This window comes from Linepithema humile, chromosome 1 (assembly GCF_040581485.1).
Source record: "Linepithema humile isolate Giens D197 chromosome 1, Lhum_UNIL_v1.0, whole genome shotgun sequence".
In the NCBI taxonomy this organism is placed as follows: Eukaryota; Metazoa; Arthropoda; class Insecta; order Hymenoptera; family Formicidae; genus Linepithema; species Linepithema humile.
Genome location: NC_090128.1, coordinates 31,390,674 through 31,402,288, shown reverse-complemented (window position 1 = coordinate 31,402,288; position 11,615 = coordinate 31,390,674). Strand labels below are relative to the sequence as shown.

General features: G+C 33.2%; 3 protein-coding genes across 3 annotated transcripts; 2 read left to right on the top strand and 1 right to left on the bottom strand.

Annotated features, from left to right (window-relative positions):
• The first annotated feature begins 2,967 nt into the window (after window positions 1-2,967).
• LOC136997093 (forkhead box protein P2-like) lies at window positions 2,968-8,246 on the top strand. The gene is made up of 3 exons (XM_067347346.1): window positions 2,968-6,224; window positions 6,368-6,634; window positions 6,727-8,246. The coding sequence occupies exons 1-3, from the start codon at window positions 6,206-6,208 to the stop codon at window positions 6,927-6,929; spliced, it is 489 nt and encodes a 162-aa protein (XP_067203447.1). The 5' UTR covers window positions 2,968-6,205; the 3' UTR covers window positions 6,930-8,246.
• Window positions 8,247-8,537: 291 nt separating this feature from the next.
• Window positions 8,538-10,061, top strand: LOC105667950 (PEST proteolytic signal-containing nuclear protein). The gene is made up of 3 exons (XM_012360088.2): window positions 8,538-8,698; window positions 9,275-9,465; window positions 9,563-10,061. Exons 1-3 carry the CDS (start codon window positions 8,662-8,664, stop codon window positions 9,803-9,805), a joined length of 471 nt encoding a protein of 156 aa, XP_012215511.1. The 5' UTR covers window positions 8,538-8,661; the 3' UTR covers window positions 9,806-10,061.
• Window positions 10,062-10,246: 185 nt separating this feature from the next.
• On the bottom strand, window positions 10,247-11,611 carry RpS26 (ribosomal protein S26). The gene is made up of 3 exons (XM_012360101.2): window positions 11,464-11,611; window positions 10,612-10,920; window positions 10,247-10,329 (listed from the first exon to the last, which is right to left on the bottom strand). Exons 1-3 carry the CDS (start codon window positions 11,464-11,466, stop codon window positions 10,297-10,299), a joined length of 345 nt encoding a protein of 114 aa, XP_012215524.1. The 5' UTR covers window positions 11,467-11,611; the 3' UTR covers window positions 10,247-10,296.
• Window positions 11,612-11,615: the final 4 nt, after the last annotated feature.

The following is an 11,615-nucleotide window of genomic DNA, read 5'->3' as shown; positions in this document are numbered from 1 at the left end:
ATTACTTATTCATTCTTTTTATTTTTTTTATATATATGTAGTATTGGATAATAAATTCAATTATTACTTTTTATTACTTAAATATAACATCCATTTTTATTGACAAGGTTGAAAGACCACATGAGACATATGCAAATCCAATAGCGAATAGCACGCACAGACAGATCATCGCACAGATCGCACGACTTGACGCTAAAGCTAAAAAAATCCAGCTTTTTTTCTTGACGCTAGCGTCAACTCGAAGTCACGTGACTATGGGCAACGCTGAAACGAGCGTCCCATGAATTTGCACCTTAAAGCGCATATGCGCGCATCTATCTATAGTGTACGTTATGTATACTTTATGGCCGGTTTATGCTTCGGTCTTAATCTTAATCTTAAGAGTTGATAACGTAGAATGCCATAAGGGCGTTTATACTTCCCTAGTCTTAATCTTAGTCTTAATCTTAATCTTGGAAAGATCCCATCTTTTAACTTTAGTCCCTAATGTCCTAAGGCCGGGCCAATGAGGTAAGTCTGACGTCCGACGCAGCACGAAACCGCGCAAAATAATGGTTTTCGATCCGTGTATATTTAAAAAATTGTTCCTGATCGTATTCAATATTCAGCATATCTTTCATTAAAGAAAAGAAATGACCAGTTTCGTGTCTTTTTCGATTCAGTGGCCGAACAGCGTATCTCCGTGGTTTTCTTTTATTTTTTTTTTAATTTCTTAATAATACACATGCTGCATAGGCACTTGATAACAAAAGTGCCATTCCAAACATTAAAGTTTTTTGCCGCTGGCGATTCATTTTAACATTCACTATAATTTGCAGCACCGGGATCTATTACAATTTGTGGTTAGGTTAGGTTAGGTTTTGTTACATTTGCACATGCGTAGTCCGAATTTCCAGGGAAGCATAAACGAGTCCTTAAGATTAAGTTAAGACTAAGGGCGGTATTCATAGTACGTTCTTATATTCAAGATCGTCTTAAATATGGACTTATATTCGCTCTCTTCGTCACACATAGATTGTGTCTGACAAAGAGAGCGAATATAAGTCTGTACTTAAGACAATCTTGAATATAAGAACGGACTATGAATACCGGCCTAAGACTAAGGCCGGTATTCATAGTCCGTTCTTATATTCAAGATCGTCTTAAGCACGAACTTATATTCGCTCTCTTCGTCAGACACAATCTATGTTTGACGAAGAGAGCGAATATAAGTCCGTGCTTAAGACGATTTTGAATATAAGAAGGGACTATGAATACCGCCCTAAGATTAAGATTAAGACCGAAGCATAAACCAGCCATAAGATTAAGATTAAGACCGAAGCATAAACCAGCCATTAGATAGATGCGCGCATATGCGCTTTACGGAACGCAGCCAGTGATGCAAACTCGAGCCGGCCAGCACCCGAGCACCGCGGTAGGGGAAGCACGCACACAAACGAGAATCGTGACGTCACACGTACGTGTGCGCTTCGTCGTTCAGTTTGTAGAAGCGAGTGGACATACGTGTTCCGTCTCCTTTTTATCAAAGCGACGTTGCGCGCTTGTTGCGTATGACAACGTGAAATGCTTTTTCGAGATTTATGTGATCTTGTAAAAAGTAAATAATATTGATATTAATAAAATATCAGAACATTAAATATTTATAAATTATTAATATGCGTTAATTGCGATAGTTAATACTTTAGAGTTTAATATTATGTTATACAGGGTGTCTCATAACTACCGCTTAATACTTTAATAGTATTTTTTGAAGATAAAATAGAGTAAAGAATCTTAATACAAAAATATCAAGACTACAATAGTTTTTAAGTTATAAACAATCAAAGATGCTAATGATGTCGCGTAGGACTGGCACGCTCAGATTTGCAATTACACGTACACGCGTACCGATCTGTCAACTGCTATTGATTTTTACAAGTCAGGTGATATTGATTTTTACTGCACAGCTGATTTTTCACGGACGTGAAATGCATGTGGATTTTTGTTACTCCAAATGTGAGAGTTGTGGCTGTTAACTACTCCTTCACGAGTAAAACGTGACTCGTCTGTAAATAAAATTTTATGGACAAAACCAGAATCTTTATTTTCATTTTTCAATAATCATGTTGAAAATGATGGGAGATTATACATGAACATTACGATATACTTATTGTATTTTCTGTATCAGATTAAAACGCTTACAATAAATACAATGTAACGCATCTTTATCGAAAACATTTTCATCTAGAAGAATCTAATTTTATACATTGTTATTAGAGAATTAAAATAGAGATTCTGATTTGGTCATTAAAATGTTATTTACGGACGAGTCATGTTTTACTGGTGAAGGAGTATTTAACAGTCACAACTCCCATATTTCGAGTGACGAAAATCCACATGCATTTTGCGTCCGTGGAAAATCAGCTGTGCAGTAAAAATCAATATCACCTGACTTGTAAAAATCAATAACAGTTGACAGATCGGTACGCGTGTAGTTACGGACCTAAACGCGCCGGTTCTACACGATATCATTGGCAATCTTTGATCGATTACAAGCCTAATTTAAATCTCAAATAGTTTTATTATTAATTATTGAGTGGTCTTCCGCGCCACCCATGAGGTGCCACTTATAGCGCGTTAGGTTTTTCAACGTGGACCTTCGCCTGTAGCCCTATTATACCACATTTCAATATTTTTTTATGTTTGCAAAAGGGAGATATATATGAATATGTGTCTGTATATATATAAATATATAGACTTATATTTAATAGAGACACACACACACACACACACACACACACACACACACACACACACACACATATGTGTGCGTGTGTGTCTCGTGTCTGCAAAAGAGAGACATATGTATATGTCTCGTGTCTGCAAAAAAGTGACATATGTATATGTCTCATGTCTGCAAAAAAGAGACATATACACATATATATATATATATATATATATATATATATATATATATATATGTCTCATATTTTTTGCAGACAAGATTTATCTGTCTTACCTGTCGTTCACAGTTCCCAAGTAGCACATGTTTGTATGAAAACATTGGATACGATTAGGAAATGTAAATGAAGCGAACATGTGCAATCTAGGGTGTGATGACCGGGTTTTTTGCTGACAACGTATTTTTTATCCACCAGTAGGTCACAAATGTGATCTTTTGCAGACAACCTAGATAGACAAATATGTAGAAATTTAAATTAAATAGAAATACAGAATATGCAAAAATTAAATTAAATAATTAGCATATTATTATATAATTATAATAACATACAATTATAATCAATTGCAAATCACTATTTAATGCTGCTAATAAGTACTGTAATTATGTATTCAAGATGCAATCGTATGTCTATCTAGGAAGATATTTTTAACACATATCTATTATTTATAAGTGTGATGTCTTACATACATTAATGTAAGACATAATGTTCAAATGTACATGATATCATGTCTGTAACAGAAATGATATTCTAAACATTTGAAGCATTAGCATAAGCATTAGAAATGAGCAATGCAATAATAAATTTTATTTTAAACATTATTATTGCATATCATTAGACGAGGAGGGACCAGCAATTTCATGAACATTTGCAGCATATAATGTTAGATGACTTTTCTGTTTCTTAGGACATGCAGAATACAATTTGTCCGTGTACATTAGAGACAAATGCTTTTCATTAATTTCTATATCTACAGCAGTTTCCCTTCTCGCTTTCAATGCAGATTTAAGCACGCAAGTAGCATTGACACTAACAGACGAAAGTTTATTTCGTTTTTTCGTTTTTAAGTCCGGCAACAAGGAAAAGATTCTTTCTGAATCGGCATTCGAATTTGGCAGCGATCTTACAGCATTCAAAAGAGACTTCAAATTGGGATATTGATGAGAATGTTTTAAAATTTGTTTCCACATGTCATCAAAATTTGACATTGACAAATTATCTTTTTCTGCTTCTGTAAAACTTTGATGTAAAGCAAACCATTCTTTTCTTAAACCGTTTTCGTCAAACCCGCCAATGGTCTGAGCGACAAAATAAACATCATTGAATGAAGTTTCTCTGTTGATATCACGTAAAGCAGTGTCCGATTCAAAAACTTTTAATTTTGATAAAAATTTGTCATTTATTGGTAATCTCTTACAAATTTCTTGGGCAGCAGTTACGTAGAATTGCAAACAGTTCTCTTGAACTGTTGCAACTACGTCTGCGTGTCCTTCTATTATCAATTCGTTAATATATTTTTCGCATTCATCTCCTAAATATACTTCGTTTAAAGATTTTTGATTTTCTTTTTTTGAAAACTCAAAATTATTATTTATATTTTGTAAAAGCTCTGGTTTTAAAAAATGTTTACAAATTATGGTAAGGAACTGAAATGATTTTGGTTGCAATAATTGAATTCTTGTTTCCAGAGCTTGGAAAAATGCATTAAAAGAGTTAAAAAAATTCAAAATATGTTTTAAAAATAATAAATATGCTTTTACATCAGGTTTTTGCATTACAGATAATAAATTTTCTCCAGATTTTGTCTTTTCACTCATTACCATTTCTCTTAAAAAATGCTCGACAGTATCCCAAAACTCTATAAGTCTTTCAATACATGAATGCCGAGAAAGCCATCGTGTGTCGGACAACTTTAGAATTTTGCGATTTGTCTCCTGAAAACATTCACAAAATTCTTCAAAAATAGCAGATCGTTTTGGACTACCGTTAATAAAATTAGCTAATTTTTTTACGAATTCTTCGCAATACTCTGGAATTTTACCACATGCTGTATGTGCAACAAGTGCAGCGGAATGGCATGGGCATGGAAATGTTATTAAGTTTTTACATTTTTCCTCAAGCTTTCTTTTAAATGATGAATATTTGCCCGTCATGACGGGTGCATTATCGCTTGACAAAGCAATAATATTTAAAAATGGAATTTGATGTCTATACATTTCATTTTTAAAAGCATCAAACAATTTATCCGCACTGCTATTTTTTGCATCAATATCTATTAATTTTACTAATTGTGAGCGAATGTCTAATGTTGCAGGATCAACATACCGAACAAGAAACGTCATCCATTTTTGATTAGAAATGTCAGACGTTTCATCAATAAAAATAGTAAATTTAGTATTTTGAATAATATCGACTACACGATCCGTTTCAACCGGACACAACACGTTCGAAATAATCTTTTGACACTTAGTCCGACTCATTTTCATATTTTGTAATACGTCAGAATCTTTTCCTATTTGTTGGAAAAATGTTAGAATGTCTGTCGCAGTTTGATGCGAAATGTTTTTTTCGGCGATGAAAGCAGCATATCGAATTTCTGCTGCTTTCTTTCGCTCATCAAATGATAAAAATGATTCTGTCATATTAACATCTTCGTCTGTTTTCTTTTTTTCTAAATTCTTTTTCTTAGCTATTGTAGTGTGTGCTACGGATTCTGCATGATCATAAATATGCGACAATTTAGCAGACATGTATTTTTCACAAATGGAGCAAAAAAATAATTTTTCGTCATGTGATGCTTCACGTAACCATGGTTGAAAATGCTCCATTTCTAACCATTCTTTTTGAAATTTAAGTATATTAGAAGTACTTTTTTTAAAACTTACATCATTATTATTTAACAAAACAGATGTGTTTTTTTTAATATTATTTTTGTGACACATAGAATCCGCATGTCTAGAAATGCGCGTGTTACAAGAAAAATCTTTATTACAAATAGTGCAATGAAAAAAACTGTCATTTAACGGTACTTTTCGTATCCAAGATTTATACCGATCATTGCTAAGCCAGCCTTCAAAAAAGCTTCGCTTAGATTTTTTTTGTACAGAATCGCACATTTTAATATAGAAGAAAAAAGAAACAAAGACGAAGAATTAAATTAGACGAAAATTAAAAGAAGAAAAAACAAGGAAATATATGGAAATATATTGAAAAACTTACAGTCGAGATTGTCTCAGTTTTCTCATCAACGTTGCGATTTAATAAAACGTGTAAGAAATACGTTTACTCGCAATTATAAGCCAACAAGAGTACTACACAGGCTAATGAACGTCAAAAAAATTAACGACATATAGAGTATAGAAGTAAAAATAAACCGTGCTTCTTAACAAACAATAGAACAACAGACGCGGCCCCGCGCAGCGGTTTACTATTGTTACATGTCAGCCGCACCCGTGTCCTGCTGACAAAAGTGCAAAACGTTTGCAATGGAAGGCAATTTGTCTCGTAAGTAATAAATAAAATTATTATTATTCATTTTTGTTATAAAACGGACGTAAAAATGTTTTAAAAAAACTACGTCATAATTTGTTTTGTATGTTTATGTTACTAATTGTGATAAAATATATATTTCTTTTTTATTTTAACAGAACATACTACGCAAGAAGAAGGTGCATCCTTGCATCAGCTGCTGCAGCAAATACTGCAGCAGCAACAAGCACAACAACAACGACAGCTGGAAACACAGCAACAGCTGTATCAGCTGCAGCAGCTGCAGCAGCAGCAGCAGCAACAGCAGCAGCAGCAGCTGCTGCTGCTGCAGCAGCAACAGGAACAGCCGCAACAGCAGCAACAGGAACAGCCGCAACAGCAGCAACAGGAACAGCCGCAACAGCAGCAACCAAAAAACAAAGCTAGTAAGTTATTTACTTCATACAATACAATTATTAATTAATATACGAGTATACAATCGTAAATCTAATTGTAAATACTTTTATTAATTTTTTAGAAAGAAAAAGAAGAGGAGCCGGCCGCTCTAGGGCCCGCTGGTACCGCCAGCGAGGAGGCTTTGCCAGCGGTAGAGGAGAACGTGGCGGTACCGGAGGACGATGCGCCCGTAGCAGCAGAGGAGGCCGTGGCGGCAGAGGAGGCCCTGGCGGTAGAGGGGGCCGTGGCGGCCTCACAATAATAAAAAATATTTTTATTAAGTAATTATATTCAATAAATAAAATAAAAAATGAAAAAATTGATTTTTTTTTATTATAAAACAGATAAATCTTGTCTGCAAAAAATATGAGACATATATATATATATATATATATATATATATATATATATATATATGTGTATATGTCTCTCTTTTGCAGACACGAGACACACACGCACACATATGTGTGTGTGTGTGTGTGTGTGTGTGTGTGTGTGTGTGTGTGTGTGTGTCTCTATTAAATATAAGTCTATATATTTATATATATACAGACACATATTCATATATATCTCCCTTTTGCAAACATAAAAAAATATTGAAATGTGGTATAATAGGGCTACAGGCGAAGGTCCACGTTGAAAAACCTAACGCGCTATAAGTGGCACCTCATGGGTGGCGCGGAAGACCACTCAATAATTAATAATAAAACTATTTGAGATTTAAATTAGGCTTGTAATCGATCAAAGATTGCCAATGATATCGTGTAGAACCGGCGCGTTTAGGTCCGTAACTACACGCGTACCGATCTGTCAACTGTTATTGATTTTTACAAGTCAGGTGATATTGATTTTTACTGCACAGCTGATTTTCCACGGACGCAAAATGCATGTGGATTTTCGTCACTCGAAATATGGGAGTTGTGACTGTTAAATACTCCTTCACCAGTAAAACATGACTCGTCCGTAAATAACATTTTAATGACCAAATCAGAATCTCTATTTTAATTCTCTAATAACAATGTATAAAATTAGATTCTTCTAGATGAAAATGTTTTCGATAAAGATGCGTTACATTGTATTTATTGTAAGCGTTTTAATCTGATACAGAAAATACAATAAGTATATCGTAATGTTCATGTATAATCTCCCATCATTTTCAACATGATTATTGGAAAATGAAAATAAAGATTCTGGTTTTGTCCATAAAATTTTATTTACAGACGAGTCACGTTTTACTCGTGAAGGAGTAGTTAACAGCCACAACTCTCACATTTGGAGTAACAAAAATCCACATGCATTTCACGTCCGTGAAAAATCAGCTGTGCAGTAAAAATCAATATCACCTGACTTGTAAAAATCAATAGCAGTTGACAGATCGGTACGCGTGTACGTGTAATTGCAAATCTGAGCGTGCCAGTCCTACGCGACATCATTAGCATCTTTGATTGTTTATAACTTAAAAACTATTGTAGTCTTGATATTTTTGTATTAAGATTCTTTACTCTATTTTATCTTCAAAAAATACTATTAAAGTATTAAGCGGTAGTTATGAGACACCCTGTATAACATAATATTAAACTCTAAAGTATTAACTATCGCAATTAACGCATATTAATAATTTATAAATATTTAATGTTCTGATATTTTATTAATATCAATATTATTTACTTTTTACAAGATCACATAAATCTCGAAAAAGCATTTCACGTTGTCATACGCAACAAGCGCGCAACGTCGCTTTGATAAAAAGGAGACGGAACACGTATGTCCACTCGCTTCTACAAACTGAACGACGAAGCGCACACGTACGTGTGACGTCACGATTCTCGTTTGTGTGCGTGCTTCCCCTACCGCGGTGCTCGGGTGCTGGCCGGCTCGAGTTTGCATCACTGAACGCAGCCATAGTTCAGTGTGTGAACATCAGGTGGATAACTTGAGTAACGATTTTTAGGTTACTTCGAATACTCCGCATATACTTCGAACTGCGTACGCAAGACACCACAAGACACTGAACAAAATGTCCAGGAGGAATCCGGGGGACGATTATAGAAAAGGTTTTGTTCATTTTATCTATTACGCTATCGTTCAGTCTAAATAATACTAATCTTGTTTTCACCTCGATTAAGATATTTAGGACGATTAATTTTGCAATTTCCGATACAATTGTTACTTCGAGATATACAAATTCTCTGTGAAATACTAAAATTGCAGAAATAATTAAAAATTAATATTTTCAAGAAAAATTAGCCACGTTATTATATTTTCTAGTGCATTATTGTTTAATGCAACATTCTGCAATTACATCACCAAGGATATTTATGCTAAAAATATAATTATTACGACTTTTGTATAATAACTTAATAATAATTTTTTACGTGCTTGTTTTCTAGCTTATGCATATTTACATCTTAATATCGTGCTGATTAACATTTGGTAATTTAACATTGAGAAAAGCTATACTTTTCAGAGTTAAATGATTTTGTATTTTATAACTATATGGCTAATCTCTAATAGTTGAATTTGTAGGACTTGAATATTGCATTAAGCAATTAACTCGCTTAAAGATTTCCGGTTAGAAAATCAACTCTGTTTAACTTGATCTGAACTTTGCCAGTGTTTGACGTTGTCAGGGTCAAGTGTCTACAGAACCGAGGACAGGAGAGGAGATGACAGGGACAGAGATCGTTCGCCACTCAGATCTGAGGAGCATTGTGAATCGAGTGATCAGTCTGATGGGAAGAAGAAGTTAGCATTTGGCTTTGGGAAGAAGACTGGCAATGAGCAAAAGAAAGGAATTCAAATCAAATTAGGTTCTGTCTCTGTAAGTAAAAAAATTTGCATATGTTATGCCTATTTTTTTTTATGCAATACAATTTTCTTCTGAAATCTTTACCAAAAAAATATTTTTTTAAAATCAGAAACCAACCACAAAAGTAACAACGGTAACAAAACCAACGGTAGCCTCAGTGTTTAATGCGGATGATGATGATGAACCAGAGGAGATGCCGGCTGAAGCAAGGATGAGAATGCGAAATATTGGTCGCGAAACACCAACATCAGCTGGACCAAATTCGTTTGGCAAGACAAAACAAGGATTTTGCGATTCAAAAAAGATATTTGAAAAATCATTGAAACAAGCGATGGAGGAAGTAAACAAATAATTTTCCATTGTGCCCTATATATAATTTGAGAATTATTGTACATTAATTTTACATAATTATTAGAAATATCTTCTCAATGAAGCAAATGCAAGTATTTTTATGAAATTGAAATATTTCATTGATAGAATTCAGAATCTAAGCACATTTTTGCTTCAAAACTTATAAGAATATTAGCTAATATCTCGATTGTATTGTCATGCAGTCTTATACACACATATTCAATAAATCTACTGTTCCAATCTCTATTCAATAAAAATCTGAAGTGTACATTTTTTTCTGATGAACCTGATGATTTTTTTTTAATGATTGTCAGGCCCTATTCGTTGCGTAAACATATATATACATATACATACACACACAATTTACCTTTTCTTGAAACAATAAAAGCAATAATATTGTGTTCTATAATTTATATCTTATAAAATAAAAAAATCTTCAGTATTAGTTTTCACAATTTTTATTAATATTGAAGTTAATTTTACATGATAAAATTATTTCCTGTTCTGCTGACCTTGACGCAGATCCTAGAAACAAAAAAAATATGCTGTCATAGATGTTACAATTATACAAAAATATTCTAGCATATTTATATATATATTAAATGTTTCAAACTTTATTATATATTTTTTTATATTGAATATTCTACTTTTAGTATAATAAATGCATTATATAATAATCAAATTATTTAAAATTTTTTATAGAACAGTTAAATTATATTCCAAATGTAAGTTGGAATTAAAAGAATATGAAATAATTTAATATTCTCAAAGATTATGCACAAATTATTTGCACATATTATTAATTACCCTTGGAAAGTTGCGGACAGGAGGTGTTCTGATACGACGATCAGCCTTTGACCTGTTTCGCACCACCTTAGAGTGAATAGCACAGGAGACACAGTAGTGAAGCTTGGCATACAATTTAGGTAGTTGATAAGACTGATAGAAGCTAGCCTCTGTTATATCTCTGACAGCTGCAGCTTCAACAATGTTACGAATAACAAATTTCTTAATAGCCTTATCCTTTGGAACGCAACGAGCGCAGTTGGTGCAACGGACTGGATTCACATGGCCACGGCCATGCTTGGCGCGTCCACCATTTCTACGTTTGCAAGTCTGGAAAATATATAATACATGTATAATAATCAAATGTGTATATGTATATGTACACATGTGACATGTGGTGTGTATATATGTATGTATATATATATATAAAAATAGAAAAAAATATATATTTTTTTCTATTTTTATTTGATATTTAAAATGCCGTCAATCTCATCTAGTTTTTACAGGTTTTTTGAAATCCAACAGTTAATACATGTTTAGCTATAAGGTTAGAATTACATTTTTGTTCTCGAATACATTTCGCTAATTTATAATAAATTTCTTAAATACAGGAAATTCATATCTAAAATTGCACTAATATTAATATGGCTTACTATTTATTACAAAATATATTTGCAATAATCAAATAGTACAAGATTCACATGGCTACTTTGCAGACACACTTTTTATCAAAAAATATTAATTTTTTGAAAAAATTATATGTGCAAAATGTGTCTCACATACGGCTGTATCAATAGCAAAACTATTTCGAGAATGTGAAATATATGATGTGATAATTCGAGCAAATTATGATCGCTAAACAACATAAATTACCATTCTGTACGCAGAACTACACAGAAAGAAGATGGAAACGGAAACACCATATAAAACCGCAATGCATATAGAAGGGTAACTATTGGGTAACTATCATGCTCTTTTGGTTCTGTAAAGACTGAGGGTGAAGTCCCATGAAGCCAGCGTACGGC

What these genes read in the sequence shown, in the direction of transcription:
- LOC136997093 (XM_067347346.1), top strand. An exon ending in GCAACCAAAAAACAAAGCTA is followed by an intron (nt 6,635 to 6,726) that starts GTAAGTTATTTA and finishes TTAATTTTTTAG; the next exon opens with AAAGAAAAAGAAGAGGAGCC.
- LOC105667950 (XM_012360088.2), top strand. Translation starts at nt 8,662, where the DNA reads ATGTCCAGGAGGAATCCGGGGGACGATTATAGAAAAG. An exon ending in GGGGGACGATTATAGAAAAG is followed by an intron (nt 8,699 to 9,274) that starts GTTTTGTTCATT and finishes TGACGTTGTCAG; the next exon opens with GGTCAAGTGTCTACAGAACC. An exon ending in TCAAATTAGGTTCTGTCTCT is followed by an intron (nt 9,466 to 9,562) that starts GTAAGTAAAAAA and finishes TTTTAAAATCAG; the next exon opens with AAACCAACCACAAAAGTAAC.
- RpS26 (XM_012360101.2), bottom strand. An exon ending in CTGTCCGCAACTTTCCAAGG is followed by an intron (nt 10,330 to 10,611) that starts GTAATTAATAAT and finishes TTTTGTTTCTAG; the next exon opens with GATCTGCGTCAAGGTCAGCA.